The sequence below is a fragment of the Capricornis sumatraensis genome, chromosome 3 (genome assembly GCF_032405125.1).
Source record: "Capricornis sumatraensis isolate serow.1 chromosome 3, serow.2, whole genome shotgun sequence".
Classification (NCBI taxonomy): Eukaryota; Metazoa; Chordata; class Mammalia; order Artiodactyla; family Bovidae; genus Capricornis; species Capricornis sumatraensis.
This window is the reverse complement of record NC_091071.1, coordinates 74,940,285-74,964,882: the sequence shown is the minus strand read 5'-3', so window position 1 is coordinate 74,964,882 and position 24,598 is coordinate 74,940,285. Positions and strand designations below refer to the sequence as shown.

Sequence of the window (24,598 nt, the reverse complement as noted above, 5' to 3'; positions counted from 1 at the left end):
GTTTAAGGAAACATTTGACAGATAAGTTAACAAAATGCAAAAAAAAAAAAAAAAGTTTACCTGCATTTTTATATAATAAATTGTAGATCTATAAAAAATTTCCTGGTTTTACACAAAGGCCAACTTTTGACCTTCACTGATCCATTTCTATGTTAAAAAAATACAGTATCAAATCTTTCTCCCTCCCCCCCAAAAAACTAGAAGAAATATTTTAAATTGTGAGTGTGTGAATGTAACTATGCATATTCTCAAGTGTACAAAGCACACAAACATCACTTTACTGGAAAAATTATTTTCATCACACTGTAAACTTCTCTTCCTCTACATCTGGACATTTCAAAATAGTCTTTGGTATTACTAGTTATTGTGCTTTGAAATGGAAACTTAAGGGATTTCTGTAGCAGTGCTACATAGACATTTTAAGATATAAATAAGAAAAAAATGCACTTGGAATAAGTTACAATTAGCTGCTTTTGCATAATTTTCAAAAACTACAGTGTATGCCTAGTCACAGTTTTATGAGAAAGAATCTCTCCTTTTTCAACTCCTTTATTTTAAGGAACACTTAATCATTTTGGTTAAAAATCCATTTTTGGAGTGAGTCTGATGGATTGCATGACACTAAGCTTGGATGCTCTCCACTTGCTGAAAGGCACATTTTAAAGAATGGATTATATAGAAGTTGGTCCTAGAATAAAAAGAAATAAAACAGACATTAAGTTTCAAGACTCAGAGTTAACTGAGAAACATAAAAAACACTTCAAGGTCTCATGGAAGCTTAAGGTAGACTTAACAGAATAAATATACACCATTCCTAACTTTTAATCTTTCTAAGATCTACCATGTCCGATTAAATCTTGTTGGTTTTTGGTGCAGGCAATGCAACTTATGCCACCAATGTTTGATTCAAAGAAGGTGCTATATAAATGTTCTAATATTACACAAAACAATGTGCAGGTAAGAACTGCAAGATTCTAGCTAAGCTTTAAAACATATGCTTAAAAACAGGGGGGAAAAAAACCACCTTTCACGTATTCCCTCAAATCTAGATTCATGAAAAACTACAAAAATTGGGAAGGAAAGTATCAGTTTAGGTATGAAAAGTATGACTGTCACAGGAAACATTATAAGAAACTCCAGAAAAATAAATACGACAACTATTATTAATAATCCACAGAAAGTTGATCTGCATAAATCATGCTCTAAGACATTTTACAACCATTCTGCTCTAAGAGTATTTAATTCATTGATACCTTCTTTCTTAACATAAGGTAGAGATACATAATGACAAACAAAGACAGAGAAATTCTGGTGGATAACATTAATGTACTGTTTTGTATATTTTCCCAGATAAGCAACAGGGCTACTCAGAATAATTACATAAAGGGGTGAATTAACTGCACTGAGGTACCTTCTGTATTTCCCATATCTGTTCTCCAGTGGCAACTGTTTTGTGACCTTTGTAGGTACATGCCTTTAGCTGAACAACACCTTGTGCAGCATGAAGACACAATTCCTTTTGGATGTTATGCCGAATTTCATGTTGGGCAGAATATTCAAAGTACTGTGAAAGGAAGAATGCTGTTATTGACAAAAGCACCCTATATCCTCAGTTGCAAAACTGTCAGAAAAAAAAAAATCAGCAACTCACTGAACAATAGGTATCATAATTACAAACTGAGTTTAGGGAACAGAAAAGATTATATACTTTCTCCAGCCTATCACCAATAGTTACTTAATTAAGAAGGTACTATCTTCCTCCCCATGTCAGAAATTGGATGCTATCAGGTAGGATGGAGGCTAGAACAGGTATGCCATAGAAAAGAGCCTGGAAACTTTTAGCAAGCCCATCGTTCCTGTTTCTCCCCACAAGTGTTCCTTCCCTCTTATTCATCTCAATTAATACTACTTTCATTTAAACTAGTAGTATTTAAACACGGTACTCTTGGGAATTCACTGATGGTCCAGTGGAATTCCCTGGTGGTCCAGTGGTTAGGCACTTTCACTGCAGTGGCCCAGGTTAAGTCCCTGGCTGGGGAATTAAGATCCTGCAACCCTCATACCATGGACAAAAAAAAGGAGGGGACACAGTTTTTCATGCCTCAGTTCCTTTGCCTGTAAAAGGTAATTTAATAGCTCCTAGGTGGCGCTAATGGCAAAGAACTCACCTGCCAATGCAGGAGAGGTAAGAGACATGGTTCTGTCTCTGGGTCTGGAAAGGGCATGGCAAGTATTCTTGCCTGGAGAATCCCAGGGACAGAGGAGTCTGGTGGGCTATACAGTCCATAGGGTCATAAATAGTTGGACACGACTAAAACTGCTTAGCACACAAGTGCACACATAGGGTTATGACTATAAATGGGTTAATATGTGTAAAACATTTAGACCAGTAACTGGATGTGGTAAGCATTCAATTCATTTTTAGCTATTGTTACTATTATTGATGCTTCTCTCTCTCCACATATCCAATTAACTAGCTCCGTAGTCTTTCTGAATCTTCCTCTCAGATGCTACCATCCTACCCATCCTTACTTTCACACCCTCATTTTTCTTGTTCAGGAACTCAAAATCTCTGCTGCAACACCTCCACTTGTACCTCCAACTTCCACTCCTATAACACAATCCAATCTTGCTGCCAGTTTGTCTTTTGCAACGTAGATTTGATCCCTTATGTTCCCTGCTTAAGTGAATCACTACTGTTGCTAAGATAAAGCCCATACTTCTTAACTGGTATGTGAAATCTTCCACTTTCAATCTTGCATCAGCCATCGTCCCGGTTATACACTGTTCCTTTCACACAATCCTACCACAGCAGGACATGTGTATCCACAGCTCCAAGACTTTGCTTTACGGTGCTCTCCCTGGAACACCTCCCTGGATGCTTTTCTGTCTAGTTAACTCCCTTCGACGCTTCCAAAGTCAACTCCAATATTACCTTCCTGCTTTAGTTTTCCCTGAACTTGTCCTGTGCACAAACTTACACTCTCCTCAGGGTTCCCAGAGTCATCAGAGACGACTTCCACAGCACTCCATTAGAATTATGGTGTAGCTAGCTGACTTCACTGTAGACCAAAGTCAGGCAGTGTATCTAGTAATGACATCCATTATAAATCAAATATTTCATAATGTTGACATTCCAAAGGGAAAATGAGTGAACATAATTGATTTTCAATAGGGAAGTAATTAGTCTTAGCACTAATATTTATTGAGCCCTTATTATGTGCTAGGCAGGGACTGTTCTAAACCCTTTATGTGTATTAGAGTAGGCACTCCACAAACATTAGCTGAATTAATCTTGAGTTCCCCTGGCCTTAGCCTCATGCTTAATTTATCTCCTTCCACAAATATAATATCAGTCTTTTTTATAACTGATAGCTCTTCAGATAGAGACTGAAAGCTCTTCAGATGGAGACTGAAAGCTCTTCAAATGGAAAGAAAGAAGACTTTCTTTCTTCAGATTGAAAGAAAATGGGTTTAGATCAGGAAAACAACATTCTGTCTGTGCTTTAAAAAGGATAAACTTTAGGACCTCAAAGATGATGAGAAAGGCTGACCAGTACTTTACTTCACTAGTAATATTTTTTTAAAAAACATTAAAAGGGAAGTTATAAGGAATGGAAAATAGTTGAAGATATTTAGCCAAAGAGTATGTAATTAGCTAGCTGAGAACACTGGACAGACTTTAACTTAGAACCAGGACAAAACCGCAAGAAGAGAAAGGGGAAGAAGCAAGGCCTTGAGTAACAAAGCAGTAATGGATTAACCTGCACTCTGCACTACACCAGTATTTAGTCAATTTAGTCACATAATCAAAATACTTATCTTTCACTTGGCATATTCAAATACCATTACAATGGAATTTTCTGCTACAAAAAAATATCATTATCTGTCAAGAGAGTAGAAGGAAGCCTGAGGAAATGACCGAGTTCGATGATATCTCAGAAACATCTACCACTCAAGGAACCACAATTCCTAAACTAGTTTAAATGCAGTGCTTGACTGAAAATAACATTTAAAGGAAATAAATCAAAATAAAATCAGTGGCCATGTCAGGGCAAATGAAGCCAGAGTTATCTTCTTAAAATATAAACCAGGAAATAGTATTCTTCCACTCAAAATCCTCAGGTGGCTTCTGTCACACTTGGGATTAAATACATGATCTTAACGTGGCCAGCAAGGTCCTATACGACCAGCCCCCTAATCCATGTCTCTGACCTCATTTTCCACCCTCTTTCCCTGGACCACTCTACTCCAGCCACACTGGCTTTGTGCCCGCTTCATTACCTGCCACTGGGCCGCTGGCTTTGGGTCCCTCTGCCAAGATGCTCTCTTCCTAGGACACGGTTCCTCTCCCAACTCCTTCAGGCCTCCAGGCTAAGGTCACCTTCTCAAAGAGGTCTCCCTGAACCTCCAAAAATAACTAACTGCCCCCCACACACTATTTCCCTACCCTATTTTATTTTTATTTATACCTAAAATTACATATTTATTTTTTCCTTTTCTTTTAGAATACAAGCTTCACGAGACAGAGACTTGGTCTTCTTCACTACTATAAGGGAGTGAGTTACATTATAGACTGTCAAACAAATACTTGTTGAAAGAATATGTGAATTATTTAACCATTCCAAAATTTCTAAAAGTTGCCCCCATGATATTTATAATTTAAAAATTATTTTAGAGACAGAACTATAAAAATATCTTTATGGCAATGACAGGAGAAAAACAGAACATCGTATAAAATATATCTTCAATTTTTATGGTAAAATAGATGTAATGCTATAGAAAGCCTGAAATAAATTACACTTAATATTTACACTTAGTGGTAAAGAACCTGCCTACCAATGCAGGAGACTTAAGAGACACGGGTTGATCACCAGATTGGGAAGGTACCCTGAAGAAGGAAATGGCAACCCACTTCAATATTCTCGCCTGGAAAATTCCATGGATACAGGAGCCTGGCAGCTACAGTCCATGGGGTTGCAAAACAGTAAGAGACAACTGAGTACGCACACACACATTTAATGGTAAGATTTTTACAAATGAGGAAATATTTCTCATTGCTCCAAACCCTAGTTTTTACTTGGATAGTCCTGTGTTATTTCCAAAAGAAGGCAACTATTTGTATAATTATTTTTTCTTTTAAAATATGGTGTGTAGGGAAATTTCCAAATAGGAAGACATATACTCATACATCTGTGTATATGTATATACATGTAAGTCTGTATATATCTGTGTGTATCTCCATCCTATTTCAGAACTATATCTAACCATCAAGCAATGGATCCTATTCACTACCTATAGCTTTTGGGCATCAGCATCATCTATCTTCAGCAAGCAGACTAATTGGTTTGGATGAGTAAGCATTGGAACTGGATTAAACTGAGGCTGAGTAGAAAAAACATGGAAGTATACGGACCAGGAGATAAACTGGCCCTTTCTTCTTAAAACTGATATCATCAAAGTTCCATGCTGTTAACACAGGGCATCTTGAGTATTCATTAATAATACCATGAAAATCCTCTATGCACATCGTGGACTTTATACCAAAACACTTGCAATCCTGCCCTCCCCCAAAAGACACACTAGCTCCTCTCCTTAGGACAATGTTCTCACTCCCACCAGCTATTTCACTAACTCTTATGTGTACCTTTCAAAAAATGTCCCCAAATGTCACCTTTCCCAGGCAAATGTATGGGCACCCTAATTCAGATGCCCTCCTCCATACCCCCAGAGCACTCTGAAAGTTTTATCCCAGACCTTACCATCCTGACTGTAAATGCCAGTTTTGAAACAGCAATTTCCTGAAGGAGCTGAAATCTAAATTGCTTGAACCCAGCAGCGTACCTGGTATGCAGGGGTCACTTAGTGAATTTGTTGAATTAACAACGGAGAGAAAGAGTCTAATCTTCCAGGAATTAACTTGTAAAAGGCAAGAAAAGGAAGCTAAAACCTGGAAATAATATTTTACTATGTTCTCTATCCATAGTGACATATGACATTTTAGTCTTAATTAGTAAAACAGCAAAAGGGCAGTAACAAGCAAAGATGTCACCAATCAAGGAGAATCAAGAACAAACATATTTTTGAAAAAATCTGTTGAGATAATATTGTGGCCCACAAAAGTACAGTATGAACATGATGTTATTTGCTGTCTAATCCTGTTAAGTATAGCCTTTATGTATAATTTAGCAAAATCACCATGCTAATAGCCACGCAACCTTAAAGGTTCACACAGAAGATCCCGTTTTTGTTTTTATTTCAGATGGCATTATTCTATTATATTCTCATTTGCCTTTCTACTGAATGGGTAAGCAACCTCAAACTGTTTCCAGAGGTAGAGTGAAAATCAAAATAAAGTACCCTGCAACTTCAATATTAACTGTCTAACTTACTCTAAAAGTATTTCACATACCAGTTTACCTGAACATGAAATTGATGTATGGGTTCTGAAAGACATGTAAGAACTTACTTTTGGTTGCAGGTACTAAAGAGAAGGCAAGATTTTTTGTGCAGTGCTCACCTGATTTCCCCCAAGTCCATGACACGTGTACAGAATCAGTGGTTTGCCTCCTTGGTTATTCTCTCCAACATCCAGACATAGAGGCTGACCAACACTTTTAATCTAAAGGGAAATTTTCAAGTTACAAAATTTTAAAAAAAATCTATGTGGTTTATATATTTTCTCAACTAACTTCTGAAAGTAATGTTAATGTAAAAATCTCAAAAGCAATAAACCAGAAAGTATTACAGCAATTTTTCTTGAACCACATAAATATTCGTGGCAAAGAGTACACCAAGTAAAAAGGAACAGGAAAATACTCACATATCCAGATATAACAGGATTAAGGTCTGGCACATACACTTCTGGATAAATATTATTCAGATACCACGTAAAATTTTTACACTGAAGGCGGTGCTTTATTTCAAATCTTTTTGAAAGATCACCAAATGATTTCTGGAGGAAGATGAGAAGTGAAGGGGAATGCTTAATTAAAACAGCACTGATGAAGTACTTCAAATGCTATTATTTATATTTACATTTAGGTCTTTTAAAAAAAAAAATTCTGGGCCAAAATGTAATATGCAATTTAACTAGTCACCATTCGTTCAGGCAACAAGTATGCCTGGCTGCTCACTTCTGGCTTCAAAAAGAATCAAGGACTGCTGCAGTGCTGACCTTGTGCTACTGTATTCTTCCTTTGTGCCACAAACCTCTTTCACGGGACAGAGGTCCTAAATGAAATGCTGAAGGCAAACAATGGTAGTGGGGACATTCGAAATGCATCCTAGTTTATACACTAGAGTGGTCTATAAAGTGAGGTGTGAGAAACAGCGCCAATGTACAGTGTAATTCATATCGCTTCTCCAGTCAAGACCACAAAGATAATAATAATTTTTATACTTTAGGAATATTTTTTTCTAGTTTTAAGGATGCCGCTTACTCCTAACAATATTTCCTAATAATATCCTAACAATAACAATGTTTTAGTAGAAAAAGTCAAGTTTTTAATCAACTATATTTTATTTCCCTTTATCTTATTTAAAAAGGAATAAGAAAATATTTTTTAAAAGCACTTCTAAGTTGAAAAGGTATCTGATATAGGCAAAATTTTAAAGAAAAATTATGAGTACCTAGATATGTGTAAAAGTAAATACTCTAGCTTATCAGTTTAACTAACAAAAATATTTTCTGTGCCAACTTCAATGTTTTGAACCCAGGGGTCTTAGCAAAAGGTAGGAAACTCTAAAGGATTTCTGGGTAGCTTATATATTTTATCATGTAGGTCTATTTGCCCTAGGTAAAAATGGGTTTTCTGGGTCACTTGCCACTTTGTGGGTGACAAGAAATCATAAGCTGTAGTAGTATCCACTCGCCTGCTTAACCAAGTACCTTATACAGTATACAAACTACCCCATTTGTGTCGGTGGCCCTGGGTGAAGGGCTAGCAATCCAGTCCAGCACTGCTCTGATTTTGCTTGGTACTGACATGTTATAGGGAGATACCAGAGACCAGAGAAAAAGACAAATGAGGTAACCAAACCTTTATGACATCCGAGGTGTTGATGCCCTTTAATCCCAATATATACTTCCTTACAAACTGGCATGGTTTCTTACAAAGAATTGGATGCCATTTACCAAAGCATGTCCTTAAACTGTCTAGTTTAGTTACCACATCCAATATTGAAACTGTTGGGACTCAATTCTAAAGCAAGATGATTCTACAGAGCTTTTATCTAGGACAGGTCAATAACAACCACAGTGCCATGCATTTGTTAGTATGTATTTCACAGTTGTTTTGGGAGACAGGTAAGTATTTTATACCAAGACAGGGAAGGAGAGAGAAGAAATGTGGTGGAGCATATACTTCATGTCTGGCCAACCTGCCAATCACCCTATAAAGTACCATGACCATTTTATAGTCTCAGGGGGCTTTGCCAAAGTCACCCTTCCGGAAAGTAGTGGAGCCAGAACTGGAAACAAAAAAGCTTGATATCTTGGTTCATTCTGTCACATCTGACACTGTCTCTCTAATTCAAAATGCCACTTAGCACCTTGATTCAGGAGTTAATCACATCACCTAAAACCAGCTGAAAGCAGTTCCACTTAATCTTATTTTCATTAAGTAAAATATTGAACCAAAGCAGTCACAAAAACTAAATATCTTTCATGTTAAAAAAAAAAAGTAACATCAAATAGAATGCCTCAATTTAAAAAATTATTTATTTTTAATTGGAAGAAATTGCTTTACAATATTGCATTGATTTCTGCTGTATATTGCCTCAGGTTTTAAATTCAGTTTACTTGACTTAAAAAAAAACAAGAGAATAGAGAGTGAAAACTGGCATCAGTTAGTTATATATTTTTGAGTTAAAAAGACCAGCTTCAAAAATACTTTCCTAAAAAATGTTTTATACTTGAGTTGGCTCAAACAAGTCCAAGGACATGTGAACTTGCTGTGGATTTTTACTGTTGTTAGTTCTAACTTACTTGTTTAACAATTTTTGCTGCATCTGTGTTTCTCCTATAAAATATTTCCTTGTATTCATCCATCCAGACTTCTGCAAGGCGAACTTGGTTGCGAGCAATCACCTGAGTGCCTTTTGGGAAGGTATGAGGGCTTTTGCTGCGAAAAACATGTCCAACAACAGAGCAAGGCATAATCTCCAACTGCCCACCACATTGCCATACCTGATAATTAATGATATTTGTTTAAATTTACAGTATTTTAGGAAAATCAAAGTGTTGCTTTTAAGTTCACCTTTAAGATACTAATAAAAATGAGATTTATTACAGCTTTACAAACAGCTTTCTCTGTTCTCTCTCTTTACAGCTTTCTCTGTTCCCTGCCAATTCAACTTAAGCTCTTAAAGAACTATCATTAGGCAGTACAGACACTAGAGACAAAAAAAGTAAACATATTTTCAGAAATTACCTCAACAGAATAGTGATTTCAGATCGCTCATAAAAATAAATTCTGAAATTTCTTTTTTTTTTTTGGTCAAAAATTATGCAAGTTCTCTAGTATTCACAGAAGACCAATGGCTCTTCTGCATTTGACTTCCACAGCAGATTTGGAGTAAGTGGGCCCAAACTCTACCTCTTGTACATTCAATTTTGTGATCAAGAAAACGATTCCAGACAGTCATTTTTCTAAAACACAACCTATTAAACTTTGTCATTATATATATGACATGATATACAAAAAATATCATGCCATTTAAGAGGGTCAAAAAAAACGTATTTGCTTTAACTCTAAATAAAATGGCAAATTGCTAAATCAGTACCTGCTCACTTAGATGTCTTGACAATCTGTTCTGCCATAAATGAAAAATCTAAACGTCATGTTTAATAGTATGTGCTAATATTAGGTCAGTGATCACATTCTCTCTTTTAAGCAAGTGAGAAAGCTTAGTGATATGTTCAGTTCAACTATGCTTGAGATTCAACATGTGCTGGGGGCTGGGAATACTCAAATGAATAAAACAAGACCCCTGCCCTTAGGCCGCTCAAACTTGGCTAAGATAATCATTGCCATTATATGATGAAACCAGGGCCAAAACTTAAAACTTCCAACTGTTAGTTCAGTTCTTTTTCTACTACATTCCAGCCTAAGTGATGAGAAATGAATGACAAAGCTATTGAAGAAAATGAACTCATGAAATCAAATACATACATGTAGAGATCTAAAACCTTTATTTCTCATATTAACTTTTAATATGTACAGAAAAAAAGCTCATTTAATCCAAAGAGTTAAATTCAATGTTCTTTAAAATTATATGTAAATGTTTTTCCATTCTGACTCCCTTGATAGTCAACCAATTTCCTGAAGCACTAGATTTAATTATATTTATCTTGGCTGGAATTCAGTAGCTACAAGTGCATTAATTGGTGTTAGTGACTGGACACAAGCATTTAACTGATTCCTCTTGTTATACTGGCAGCAATGAATAAATATATTAAGCTACATTTTAAAAGAAAATATGTTGATTCTAAAATTTCTAACAATTTAAGAAAGCACAAAAAGTAAAGACTACATACATCTATGACAATCTGTATCAGCCAACTAGAAATATATGAGCATGTGAACTATATTTATAAACTTACTCTGAAAGACATTTCTATATTTTCACCTCCCCAAATTTCCATTTCTTCATCATAAGTTCCAATATATTCAAAATAGTCTTTTGATATGGAAAAAAGGCCTCCTGCAAAAGTGGGTGTTCTGAAAAATAATCCATTGTCAAACTTTGTTATACAACCAAGTAAGAAAAAAAGAACTATTTTAAGAGCAACTGAATTAAATTTACAAATAAAGAGAGATCACAATTTCAAGGCTTTATACAGATTAATAAAAACTAAAAATGCAATCTTCAAAGTCAAGTTCTGGGGGATGGGGAGGAACTATGGTAAGTATCCTTCCCTAGCAGAGCAAAATTATTTTGTCTTTTAACTAAACTTAAAGATTCTTAAGTAATGATTATAAGGAAGACATAGTTAGAGCTCACTTAATTTTACTTCCTACTAGGTAACATTGTGTATAAGCAAGTCCATAAGTAAAGTACTTTTTTATTCCTTTCATACAGAATATTCTTCGTTTTTGTTAGTGTGAATCACCTTGGTGGAAATTACTGTAAAAAATACAAAGAATGCAGAGACATTCAAACAACTGACTATATGTAAGACTTTGAGAACAATCGTCTTACTTGATTGGATACGTCTCATCCTTCCTTCTTTGCTTCTCGTGATCAGGAAGTGTTTCCCAGCCAAATGAAAGGCTCCAGTCAAAATTCCCACGGTTATGGTTACTTCCATAAGGAGAAGGTTTGTTGAATTCAAATGTGTTCAGATCTATGGATGCAATATCTGGGCTCACGACAGCAGTGTAGTTCTCAGCTATTCTGGCCAACAAAGGTTCTAACCAACCATAGAAACACTCACCTGGAAAGAACACAACTTTAATTAATTAAAAAAAATCACTCCAGGTTTTTTTTTTTTTTTTCTTTTTGTATTTTGGAAGAGAGTTTGCAGAGAAATGAGAATATCTAAGTCATTATTATTATTATTTTGAACATTTATATAAGGGAGATTTCTTAAAGGTTTCCTGTAATGAGATAAGGGTAGGATGAAAAAAAAAAAAAAAACAGGCAAGATTAAGCATAGCTAAGGAGAGACATTACTTTGCCGACTAAGGTCCATCTAGTCAAGGCTATGGTTTTTCCAGTGGTCATGTATGGATGTGAGAGTTGGACTGTGAACAAGGCTGAGAGACGAAGAATTGATGCTTTTGAACTGTGGTGTTGGAGAAGACTCTTTGAGAGTCGCTTGGACTGCAAGGAGATCCAACCAGTCCATTCTGAAGGAGATCAGCCCTGGGATTTTTTTGGAAGGAATGATGCTGAAGCTGAACCTCCAGTACTTTGGCCACCTCATGCGAAGAGTTGACTCATTGGAAAAGACTTTGATGCTGGGAGGGATTGGGGGCAGGAGGAGAAGGGGATGACAGAGGATGAGATGGCTGGATGGCATCACTGACTCGATGGATGTGAATCTGAGTGAACTCCGGGAGTTGGTGATGGACAGGGAGGCCTGGCGTGCTGCAATTCATGGGGTTGCAAGGAGTCGGACACGACCGAGAGACTGAACTGAACTGAAGAAGTGATTTTGGTGGGGAGGGAGTAACATTTTTTTAACTTAGAATGGAAGTAAAATAATACTGATATATTTAAGTTTCACACTGTATGTTTCTCTTTAAAATGGACTATGAATCAAGGGTGACTTTTTCGTACCACCTAGCTCCAAAAATATTCTGATTTACTTAAACTTGTCTCCCTGAGTAAGGTATAGAAACGGAAATCTTCATTTCTCTGACAAGGTTGTAGGAGAAAATAAGTAAAGGAATCAGAACATTCTGATTTTAGCAATTGGAAAAGAGCCATTCAAACCAACTCAGCACTAACGAAAGGGGATGAAGGAGTGGCACAAAAGGTCGGATTCTGGCCCCAGGCCAGGCTCTCACATCACTCTCAGACTTCAGGAGATGTGGCATGTGCAGTCCTCCTCAGGACTTTTCATCATCCAGCCATCAGCAGTCATGGCCCAGGAGGACCGTCAGACAAATCTGCCTGGAGGGGAAGAATGCCCAGTCTGATATTACTGTAATTTTGGAACAGGAGAAGGAATACTGGAGAAGGGGCCATTTCCTTTTGAAAACACCTCTCTTGGATTACTTTTAGACTTTGCTTAAATGCCTGGTATTGAGAGAATACCGGATGTGAAAGCTCTAAACAGACTCAAGGAAATCCAAAAGCCCTTCTGTAACAATTAGTGTGTGCTCAAAACCATCTGCTTGGTCAAAGAGCACCCGAGGGCTGGCCAATCCAAAGCTAAACACTCATACAAAGAGTAAAACTCAGGAAGCTTGGTGCTTGAGGGACTATGTGACATTCGAATAATACGAATGGTGAACATTAGACATTGACTCTAAAAATAGTCTTCAAGTACCATATTTACAATCATTGACGCTTGAGAAAAAATTAAAATACAAAGAAAAAATCCAACAGCAACGAAAACAAACAAAAATTCACAACATTCATGGAAAACACACAGGAAGCTATGAAGGAACACCTCTCATTTGGCACAAGAAGGACTTTATGAATCTTTGAAGGGGAAAGAAAAAAACTGAAATATAAAAAGTAAAAGTGTGAGGACTGGGACAAAGTTTATGATAGAGTTGACCACACACACAAGCAAAACTTTCACTCACTTTAAAGTGCAATATTCAAGAATAATAAGGAAAAACACTTGTTTTAAAAATACAAAACAAGCATCTGAAAAACTGTCCCAGGCATGGATAACTCACTGGGGAAGCTGGTCACTGGAAGACATAAAGTTAAAGAACCTCAAATACAAAGGAGGTAAGATCTTTAAATAAGTGAAAGGAATTTCCTACCCAGAGCTATAATCTGCTTGCGCTATCATTGCTATAATCACCAGTTGGAAGAAAATGCTATTAGACATTTAAAGAAAAGGTTTCCTTACCTTTTGAATTAGAGGGAGGGAGAGGGAAAATGTTACAACTGTGTTTCTCTATGCATACTTACAGTGAGCATCTAAAAATGTGAGCGTTTCGGCTGTTGCTACTGTTGCTCCTAGCAACCTTGCAGTGATCAGACCTTTTCTCTCTTTTTGTCGGACTATTTTTACAATAGAAAATTGTTTTATATATTCCTCTAGTTTATCATGCAAGTACTCTGTAAAAGAAAAAAATCAAGATTAACTCATTTCTAAGTTTATTTTACATGTAACATGAAAGCTAACAAAGAAAGCACAAGGCAATGATCCCTCTATGTGTATAATCTTAACAGTTGTACACATCCACCTCTTAAGATAAAAAATATTATATCCTTAACTCTACTGAAAAAATTACATATACAAATCTTAACTTTTGGATGATTATAATGCATGACATTATAACACACAGTCATCCTGTCCATGTCATGTCAGTAAATACAATGTGTTTGGGAGGAGTGAGAGACTTCAAATGGAATAGACCCCAGGAGTTAAGAACACTCATTTAGAGGCCAGAGAAAAGAGACAAAGGAAAGAAAGAAACTGAATTTGGCCAAAAAGATATTTGATTCTCATTTAAAAATTTTTTTAATTCTTTTTTAAATTGGTATTTAAATCTGGAAATTTATAGAAAAATGTGAAGTCTCAAAAAAAATTCTCTGACATTTAGCCAGTGGTCAAAATAACTTTAAGACCAAAATCTTGAGAAAAATACAAGTAGAAAAATGCCGGGCTACAGTAGTTTGGGAATATTTCTACAAAGAGTCAGCAAAAAAATTTTGAAAGCTCTAGAGTCTCCTGACACAGATTTTTTCCAATAAAAATATGAAGGAAGAAAAGGGCATGCAAATCAGTAATGAGGTTATAAGCAGGGAAAATCTGAGTTATGGGTGTGTAATTTAAGATCTCAGTATTCCTATTTGGATGACATACATACTAAGCAAGAGTTAAAATAATAGGTAAAAGGAACAAATGTCAGTCAAGTTACTCAAGTGTTGTCCATATTTTTAAACAACTTCTTAGGCCTGTTTTTTCACATTAAATGCTTGATTCTTCGTTGAATATATCATGTAGTTCTTCACGTGGCCTTCTTGGGCCATCACCCAGACTCAAAAAGACTTGGGAATATTGAGAATGCCAGCAAGCCTCCTGGGTAGATGTTTGCTTCTGCCAGATTTCAGAAGCAATTGAAGGTGACTTTGACTTTATCTGTAATTATGCATATTTTTTAATTCTCCTGTGGTGCAGAAAGGATAGTTGCTTATTTAAAGCTTAAACATTCATGAAGGAGGGAAGAGTCCAGGAATAACATTTGGGGAAAAGTAAGTGTTATCTAAACATTACTATCTCAGAGTAACAGATTAACTTTTTCAACACCTTCTAAGTACCTCAAAACTAATTCTCTGAAAGACAAGTAGGACTGTAATTTGTCTTAAAAAAAAATAACCATCGATATTTCTGCTTTAATGATAAATTCACAAAGCAGAAACTTATAAAATAAAAATATTTCTAATATCTTTATGGGAATCAATTTTTTAAATGGAGTCACTACAGATTCCTTCAATAAACCCTCTCACTGTTCACAAGTTAAGAAATTTTATTCACCCAAAACTTTTGAATTTCCTGTAAATTCTTACCTGCCTTTTAAATTTAACCCCCATCCACACTCTTGATTTTATGAATTTAAAAACACAAAACCATGAAGTCAAATTTCCTGGGTCTGATTTATAGCACCATTATTTTTAGCTACGTGAACTTAGGCAAGTTATTTTACCTTTCTGTACCTCACTTTCTTTACCTATAAAACGAGAATAATAGGATTTACCCTCATAGGGGATTGTTGGGAGGATACAATGAAAGATTAGTTATACAAATAAAATATTTGAGACAGGGACTACCTAGCACATTGGGCTTTCCTGGTGGCTCAGATAATAAGGAATTCACCCACAATGAAGGAGACCTGGGTTTTATCCCCGGGCCAGGAAGATCCCCTAGAGAAGGAAATGGCAATCCACTCCACTATTCTTGCCTGGGAAATCCCATGAACAGAGAGAAGCCTGGTGGCCTATAGCCCATGGGGTCACAAAGAGTTGGACACAACTTAGCAACTAAATAACAACAAAACTAGCACATGGTCTATGCTCTGGAAATGTTCATTATATTTTGTTTGGTATCACTGGGTTTTAGCTATCTGTTAATTGATAACCCACATATTCATGCTTTTCCGTCAAGCAAATTGAAGTCAGGGACTATGGTTTCTACTTCACAAGCTCCTTTACAATAACTAGGGATACATTTTCCACAGTGGGTACTCCTTGGATAGTTCTCTGACTGAATCCAATAAGACAATTACACTACTATGCAAAGATAGCCCTTTGTCAAGAAAATATTTCCAAATCTATCATTGATTGCTATAAAGAATTACAAAATATATATATATATATATATATTCAGACACTTTAACCAAATAGCCCTGCCATTCCAGACTAATCTAAAGATATAATTCAAAAAAAGGAAAATAACAGAAGTACAAGGGTATCTATTACAGTATCATGTTATAGTAAGACTAAGGCATACACAAATTATATGGTTAAGCAAAATGTGTCTGGTTCATTACTGCCATTAAAAGTAAGTTTTGAAAGTAACAGAAACAGGCTAAAAACAACGTGATATGAAAATGTCAGATTTCAAAACTGGTTTTCTTTCATGGGTATAATTATATAAACATTATATATTTGTTTAGATAGTGATTAGGAAAGAAAAGATTGAAATGGCTGAAACAGAAAGATTATAAATGGATATCATCCTTTATTCTGATTTCCTTTCATTCTATTAATCTTGCTGTGCAATTAAATAATATGTTACTTTCAACTGAAGGCTTGCTAGATGTAGCCTTATTGTGTCCCTGTTGTCCCACTTCTTTAAAAATCAACAAAATAAAAATTATCTGAGAAAAGAGCTCAAGAAACCAAAGCAAAAGATTTCTAAAATAAAGTTCTGGGTTTTTCTTTTTTTTACATAAAACACACAAGAGAACTTAATCAGATATCACTTTAAAATCCATGGACTTTGGTCCAAATAGATACAAAGAATTAGAAAAATATGGAACAAGTCAAGCAATAAATAAACCAACTGATTACAATCGGATGGTGAAGCAACCTGGCTCAGAGGATTAAAGATTCAAATCAGAAATCTGGACGTAATGTAACTTGAATCTAGGGAACTTGAATAATAAAGCTTCTCTATTTGGTGGATAGGTTTTACAGCTAAGTCAAAGATCTCTGATTAGGAGCAATCCTATTCCATCTGGATGTTAATTTAGCTCAATAATATAACCTCTATTCACTTGGGCTATTTTATTTTGAAACCATAGGGATGTCTAGAATTGTATGTAGAAATATTTAAATAAAACAAGTTAATAATTTTGTGCTTTGTTCACTTACTATCATGTCTAAAATCTGGATATATCCTATAATTAATTGATGACATATGACATAATAGGCAACTTTTTTCCCCCTCATGGTCTATAGCAATGGAAAAAAAAGTGAAAGTGTTCGTGGCTCAGTCATGTCCAACTCTTCAACACCACGGACTGTAGCCCACCAGGCTCCTCTATCCATTGAGTTCTCCAGGCAAGAATACAGGAGTGGGTGGGTAACCATTCCTTTCTCCAGGGGATCTTCCCAACCCAAGGGTCAAATCCAGGCCTCCTGAATTGCAGGCAGATTCTTTACCATCTGCGCCACCAGGGTAAGCCCTATAAAGTAATGATTTACTTGGTGCTTGAATTTGATGGAAGAATGTCATCATCATTTTACAGATAAGGAAACTGCTCACTAGTGTTTCCAAAAAGCTGGAATTTGAGTTTAAGAAATCTAGTTCCAAACTTGGGCTCATTCAGGAATAAATTTTGCATTCATTGAAATAATCTGTACCTGTTTGATACCCAAAATATTTGTGATGTTTGAAAATTCAGCAAATTAGAGTATTTGTCCAATTATCCTGTGAGTCCAACTGACAATGTGTAACTTAGCAACTGACTATTGACTTGTAAACTGAAGTGAAAATTCATTAACGATTTTATCTAGCTTTGTAAGTGGTATTAGAATATTTAAAAGAACCAAAAATAAAACAGGATGTGGTAACTCCTCAGTAATTTTTAACTACTCTTTTATATTATTTATTAATATATTATTTATATTAATTCATCTAATCTTTAAAACAACCCTAGGAGTTATATATGCTGACTTCCCTGGTGGCTCAGAGGTTAAAGTGTCTGCCTGGAATGCAGGAGACCAGCGTTGGATCCCTGGGTTGGGAGATCCCCTGGAGAAGGAAATGGCACCCCACTCCAGTACTCTTGCCTGGAGAATCCCATGGAGGGAGGAGCCTGGTAGGCTACAGTCCATGGGGTCGCAAAGAGTCGGGCACAACTAAGTGACTTCACTTTCGGATCTCCCTGGTGGCTCACACAGTAAAGTGTCTGCCTGCTGTGCGGGAGACCTGGGTTGGATCCCCGGGTTGGGAAGATCCCCTGGAGAAGGAAATAGCAACCCACTCCAGTAATCTTGCCTGGAAAATTCCATGGACTGAGGAGCCTGGTGGGCTACAGTCCATGGGATCGCAAAGAGTCAGACATGATTGAGCAACTTCACTTCAGTTCACTTCACTTAGGAGTTATATACTAATATATTTCTTCAATTCTGAACCATACAATTATATACTTTTTATAATCAATGATATGTTAGTTTAGTTGACTGTAAGGGTCTTTTTTTCTAATGATACATAAACTAATAATGTATCTTACAATAAATTTGATGAAATATGACATTTTCCCCATTTTACAGACAGAAAAACTGAGTATAAGAGGGTTGAATAACTTGCCCAAGTTGCATAGCTTGTTAGGACCAGAAATGGTATTCAAACCAAGCCAGCCTGACTCAAGGCTTAAGTATGTGCTCCTAATCATGTCTTTTAAAGGAAAAATTCTCACACTGAGGACTACAAAACTATAAATAACGGCGTTTCACACACTTATAAACTCCAAAATATCTGAATATGGACATCCTTGGATTCTCCTTCTACCCAGCATACACAGCATTCCAGACACTATATTCAGGCTCTGAAGTGGCATACAGAGAGTAAATACAACCAAAAAGACTTTGGACAGCACCACATGGATTTACTCAGGAAATAATCTAATTTGCATGTGCTTTCTTACCATCTACACTAGCATCATCCACCAAAATGATCTCCTTCAGCAGTATGGCAGGTGAAGAATATAGCACACTGTAGACAGTTCTAAGCAGTGTGGACCACGCTTCATTATGAAAAACTATTATGACACTGGTGGTAGGCAGGGGAGGACAGCGCTTAAATTTTTGTTCAATGCATCTAGAAAAAGTCAAAGTAGAAGAACGATAATGAATTGTATTACATTATTTCACAGCTATACCATTGCTAAAATTATCATTGTTTTAATCTTTAACACAGTAGAAATGCTGGCGCATAGTTTATTTCTATGTCAGATGATCTGAATGCTATATAAAGGCAAACAGATTGAAACAAAAGTTTTACAAATAGACCACTCACCTAGAGGTCATGTCCACTGATACTGATCACATGTCATGGATTAAAACGTGCTCTTGTAAGCTTTCTCAACAATATAACTTTAAATATAAATAACATTTTAGATAAGAAAAATAAACCTAGAAGTGAGCCAAACTGCAAAATGGCAAATAAGTGTAACTGCTCAAATTAAAAAAAAAAAAAAATTTTTTTCTTTCATTGTAGAAATGATGCCTTTCTCTTAATATTTGCAATTTTTAACAATGCAACTTTATTAAATTAATACTCATCTTTGTAGAGATTATCTTAGATATTTGCTAAGTATGTAATATTTTCTGTTTAATCAATTTCCTTAACCTATACCTGAACCAAAAGGGGAAAAAAATTCACTTTCCACAAAGCCTAATTTCTTATAATGATCATCAGAGGCAAAAAATTGTTAAGTACCTACCATATATCACATGACTTGCTGTGTTAAAGATTTTGCTCCGGTAAGGAGAGAGATCCTAGGTGGCTTATGACTGATTAGTGATCCTACTCATTTGCTAAAAAACATTAGTTATAAATAGATCTTGAATTCATTTTTATAGCAATGTCACCCTCAAGGAAAATAATCCTCATCCGAACCCACTGGGATGTGGGTGGGTCTGTACAATCTCCAGCCTTTGAGACTAGAGATGACCACAGTCCCTCCTCAGCTGAGGTGAGGTGAGGATCAAATGAAATAACATACAGGAGAGGCCTCAAAACACAGTAAAATCAGACAGAGTGAACCTGGGACATAAAATATGTGTGGTTTATGGTAAAGATTAAAACAACTGGATCTTTGATAACCATAAACGGTTGTACACTTTTGGAAAATGGACTATGAAATCCTCCCACACAGTCAAATACCACTATAAATAGTGTGTGAACAATCAAACTGTGCTGGTCAAATCCAAAGGTAGGGAAATAAATCACTGTCACTCGTGGAGATAAGAGCCCAGCACACTTCCGTTGCTCTGCCAGGGCTGATGGAAAAACCAGAGCCCCCACGATGGTACTAGAGGCCTAGGAAAGCAGCCACCCTAAAAGAGATATTCTACAAACTCTCACTAATTACTACTCTTATAGCCATACATCAGTATGAATGTGTTTCAGATCCTCTTCTGAGAGATCTTTAGGTTGAAATATTTGTAGTGATGAAGGAATTAGATTAGGGGTAAACTATTGAGAGGGTGTCAATGCCACTGAGTAGGAAAAGAGGAGGAAGGTTCTGCATGAAATTGATTTTTCTCTCTAGGACTGTCGTGAAGCATATAGCCAGAAGAAAATAATAGCATTCATCTGCACTGGTAGATGAAAACAACTTGTTCTAAAGTGAATTTTGGATAAACTACTCATCTACTCATTAAAAATAAAGTCCAAATACAACCAACCAATTTATCTATCCTTGAGTTAAAATTACACAGAAACAAACAGCGAAACATAAGTTTGTATTTTTAATACGTGAAGTTTTTTAAAACAACAAAGTATAAGTAAAAATTATGAAAAACTTCATACTATAGTATTTTTTTAAGAAAAGAGAAAACCTTATTTGTTGTCTTATAAGCATTTGGGGGAGGAAGATTTGAGATTAAAACAAAATTCCCTATATTTATTTGCCATGTGACTAATATAGTATTAGTTAAGAAATATAAAAAGTTTTTGAAGATTTAAAGTAGAAAACTTTACAAAAATTCACACTAGTGAAAAGTTATTTCTTTAATCTCATAAGACTTTCAGTTTAAACTAGGGTTTATTTGCCTAACTGATAAGTACTAATATCAAGTAAAAGTGTCATTAATACAAGTGATAATAAAATTTCACAATATAATTTCATAAACCTCATTTATTTTGAAACAATTAGCATGCTCAATTTATGCTTTAAAAGTTGTTTCACATGTCATTTAAAGTAGTGAAATTAAAATAACTTGCCAAAGTAATTACAGATTCCCAGTCAAACCATTTGAAAAAGTTGGCATATAGAAATGTGCTTAAGTTATCAGTCACAAGACCATCTGGCTTTGGGAGAAACTAGATCCATATTTCTAATGAGCATATAAAAGGTTAGCAATTCTTCAGAAAATGTTTTTATTACTGACATAAGTTAAAACTATGGAAATATTCAATCTTCAACTCTTCACAGTTCTAAGTATGCACTACTGTCCAAAAAAAGTTTCTTTGTCTGTTTAGCTATTTTGTACTTACTTATTGATTAACATTATCGTATATTACTATAGATTCTCAATGCTATATTGGGGAAAAGGCTTATCTTAGGCTCATTTTGTCATGTCAAAGAACAAAAAGCATGCTTCTTGATTTGTGATGGGGATTACTTTTCAATCAACACTTCTTCCAAAATCAGTAAAGTGCCATAGTGCATTTTAACCTATCAGCATAAAAAAGGAACTATACGGTGCCCTGTTAGAAGAGGTAGAATATTTTCCACTCATTTGTTTTTTCACACATTCATTTAAAATAATAAGCAATTTAACCCTGAATCATATACATTAGAATAGAGCAACAGAAATCTAATTTACACAGCTTCAGTATTGAGGGACTCATAGTTGGACCAGGTATTCATGAGAACAGATCAAAGAAAAATATGAAGAAAGCAATAGACCTAAGTCTACCAAAGTACATTTCTTCAGCCACACTTATAAATTTAATTCTCTTATAACTAGAAAGCAAAATATGCAGGCACTGTTTACAGTCTGTCTAGCTTGCACTTTTAACAAACCTACAGATTGCCTGAAAGTGCTAAAATTCATTTTCACCATTTCAGTTCAAATAGAGTATTTGAATACTACCTCAAAGATAACAAAACAGTTAACTAAGAACAAAGAGCCAGCACAGAAGAATCTGGGGTGGGGGAATGTTAAGCAAAATATATTTGAGATAAACATGTAAACAAAGTAACAATAAAAAGCAATTCTGGCCTTCCAGAGGCTAAAGGGAGAAAACTCAATAAATACAAGAACTTGTTCAAAGATACCCCAGAAAAAGAATTGCAGTTGAATTAGTAATAATGGCAATATTGGCTCTTAAAAGAAAGGTTACAAAACACAGGGCATTCTGAAATATAATTATAGCACTAAAAGTAGCCACAGAGTCTGTGATTTAGCTCATAAAGTATCATTATCTAATAGCTCCAAAATCTTGGCACATTTTTAATATTTCTACTCTATAGCAACACAGAGAAGAACAGAAATAACTCTTCTACCTCCCACATTTCCCATAAAATCCACCCCATATTTCCTGCTTAATAGATGAGAAAACTAAAGCTTTTAGGAATAAAGGATTTCCTTGTGTTTCTATAGAGGTCAAATCTAGAATTCTGTTTCCTAATTTCTAAGATAGTAATTTTTCATGTATGCAATGCCTCACCAATCATAGATACAGAAATCTACTCTCAATAATAATAAGCAAAAAATCACTGAAACAGATTAAACAATTGGTATTTGCTAATTCTTTGCTTCAAAGTGGCTAAAGAACAAGTATCACCTTAACTAACGCCCCTTCCAGGCAAACCCTCGAGATAAATACTAAACAATTAATATGCTTCAACATACTCAGGAGGTCGAGTGTCTGGTCCAAGATCTCGGTGTAAAGAAATCCTGTCACTTGCAAAAGCATTAAAACAGTGTTTTGCTTCTCCGCGTTCTTTTTCCTTCTGCTCTTCAGCACTTAAATTGGTTGTTTTGAATGCTTTACCAGAAGCACCAGGTGCGTTAGAATCCTGAGGTGGGCGGTCAAGAACAGGTTTCAATTCGGCTGCTGTATAATATCCTTGCAAACAGGGTCTCTCACCAGCGTCAATGTTTTGCCTGACAGGGGCTCCTATTTGCATTTTTGGCATGGCATCTTTAATATTGTTTACAGCTTCTATCATTAAATCAAACATCTTGTTTTTGTTTTTCATGTTTCTTTCCATCCTTGATTCCTCTTTGGAATACTGAACACTTACTTCTCTTTGCATTAAAATCAAAAATATTATAAAGAAAAAAACTACTGCACCAAGCTTCCAGAATTTTTTATGATAATGTCTTTTAAGATGTAGTTTCACTAATCGTTTTAGGTGAGCCATTCTGACATGAAAAGCTTGTCACTTGACAAATAATTGTTACAGTTTCCTCTGTTATGTATATTTTTTATCATAGATTTGCTGGCAAGAAGGTTTCCTTAAATTGTAATACCTGTAAACAGAAATGACAGATGGTATTAGTAGCTATTCATTCCTATAGGCATGGTTCACTTCACTCACTCAGACAACTGAATATAAGCTGTAAACAATATACTCTTATGGTTAATAATAGTCAAAGGTATCTTGGCCTCAAAAAATTATACTTTTGGGAGACAATTGCTATCGTTAACTATAATCTGTTGGGGTTATAAAATATTAGAGATTTCTCTCCAGTAAAAAATACATTACATGTTAACTCTGGCTACTATCTACCATATAATATGCATAGGTTTTATAAATATATTTTGAGTTTAAAAAGAATTTTAGTTCAATAACCGAGAGGACAAAGGACTTCATTAAACTGATTGTAAAGGAAGGGGTAATCCAGAAGAAAACAAAAGTACACTGACAGGTACTGTCAGATACACATCTAAAATAGTGGTTTTTAAGACATTCACCAACAATCTGAAGTTCAACTAAATCAATTAAAATGATAAAGCAACTTCACCACCAAGTAAACCAGCATCCTCCCAAATTTGCGAACCCAATAGTGCTTGTGAATTTGACATAACCAATAAAGACTGGAAAATTAAGAAAATGTTATTATAATGGCTATTTTTCATAGCTCACACAAACACAAAATCTAGTAGCCAAAAAAAAAAAAAAAAAAAAGGCAGTAAGTTTCATTTGAAGTGTCTCTAAAGAGGCGATAGAGATCATTGAATTATACAACCAGTATTTGGTGTGATAAAATCCTGCTTGTAGACGATCCTAAGAACAAAGCAGTATGTTTATCATATCCTAATACAGGCCACCAGAAGCAGAAGAAACAAAATGTAAAAGAGGACACTGACTACAACCTGAATCACAGTGAAGATGGACTTTCTTCACAATGCTTAAAAAAATGTAATGTGAAGGGTTCAGTACGTGATTATACACTATGCACCATTATAGTCAGTCAAGTAATTAGCAAGGGCAAAGGGGCAAGGAAAATGCCAGTGCTCCCTAATCCTAAACATATTTTAAGGAAAATGTCATTTATAGAAGTAAAAGCTAGCACTTGATTTAATTAAATTCTTTTCCAAAGTTATCACTAGATTTAAAATAAGAAAACCAAGTTCTAAGATGGATTTTCCAGTCTTTAACAAGAAATTTTAAGCTGGATAAACAAAATAGGCAGAACCTGCAAACTTAGTTTAATATACTGTTTCTAGTTGGACTGCTCTATAAGTTTTCAGTATAGAATGGACACTTTG

The 24,598-nt window shown here is 35.4% G+C and overlaps 1 protein-coding gene across 1 annotated transcript; it reads right to left on the bottom strand.

The window, feature by feature from the left end:
* Window positions 1-23,246, bottom strand: GALNT3 (polypeptide N-acetylgalactosaminyltransferase 3). Its single transcript, XM_068968591.1, has 10 exons — window positions 22,732-23,246; window positions 18,792-18,964; window positions 13,603-13,752; window positions 11,206-11,440; window positions 10,607-10,724; window positions 8,990-9,190; window positions 6,824-6,955; window positions 6,521-6,622; window positions 1,412-1,564; window positions 1-688 (listed from the first exon to the last, which is right to left on the bottom strand). Exons 1-10 carry the CDS (start codon window positions 23,244-23,246, stop codon window positions 566-568), a joined length of 1,902 nt encoding a protein of 633 aa, XP_068824692.1. The 3' UTR covers window positions 1-565.
* Window positions 23,247-24,598: the final 1,352 nt, after the last annotated feature.

What these genes read in the sequence shown, in the direction of transcription:
- GALNT3 (XM_068968591.1), bottom strand. Translation starts at nt 23,246, where the DNA reads ATGGCTCACCTAAAACGATTAGTGAAACTACATCTTAAAAGACATTAT. An exon ending in CACATTTTTAGATGCTCACT is followed by an intron (nt 11,441 to 13,602) that starts GTAAGTATGCAT and finishes TGTTCTTTCCAG; the next exon opens with GTGAGTGTTTCTATGGTTGG. An exon ending in ATGGACTTGGGGGAAATCAG is followed by an intron (nt 1,565 to 6,520) that starts GTGAGCACTGCA and finishes TTCCTTTCACAG; the next exon opens with TACTTTGAATATTCTGCCCA.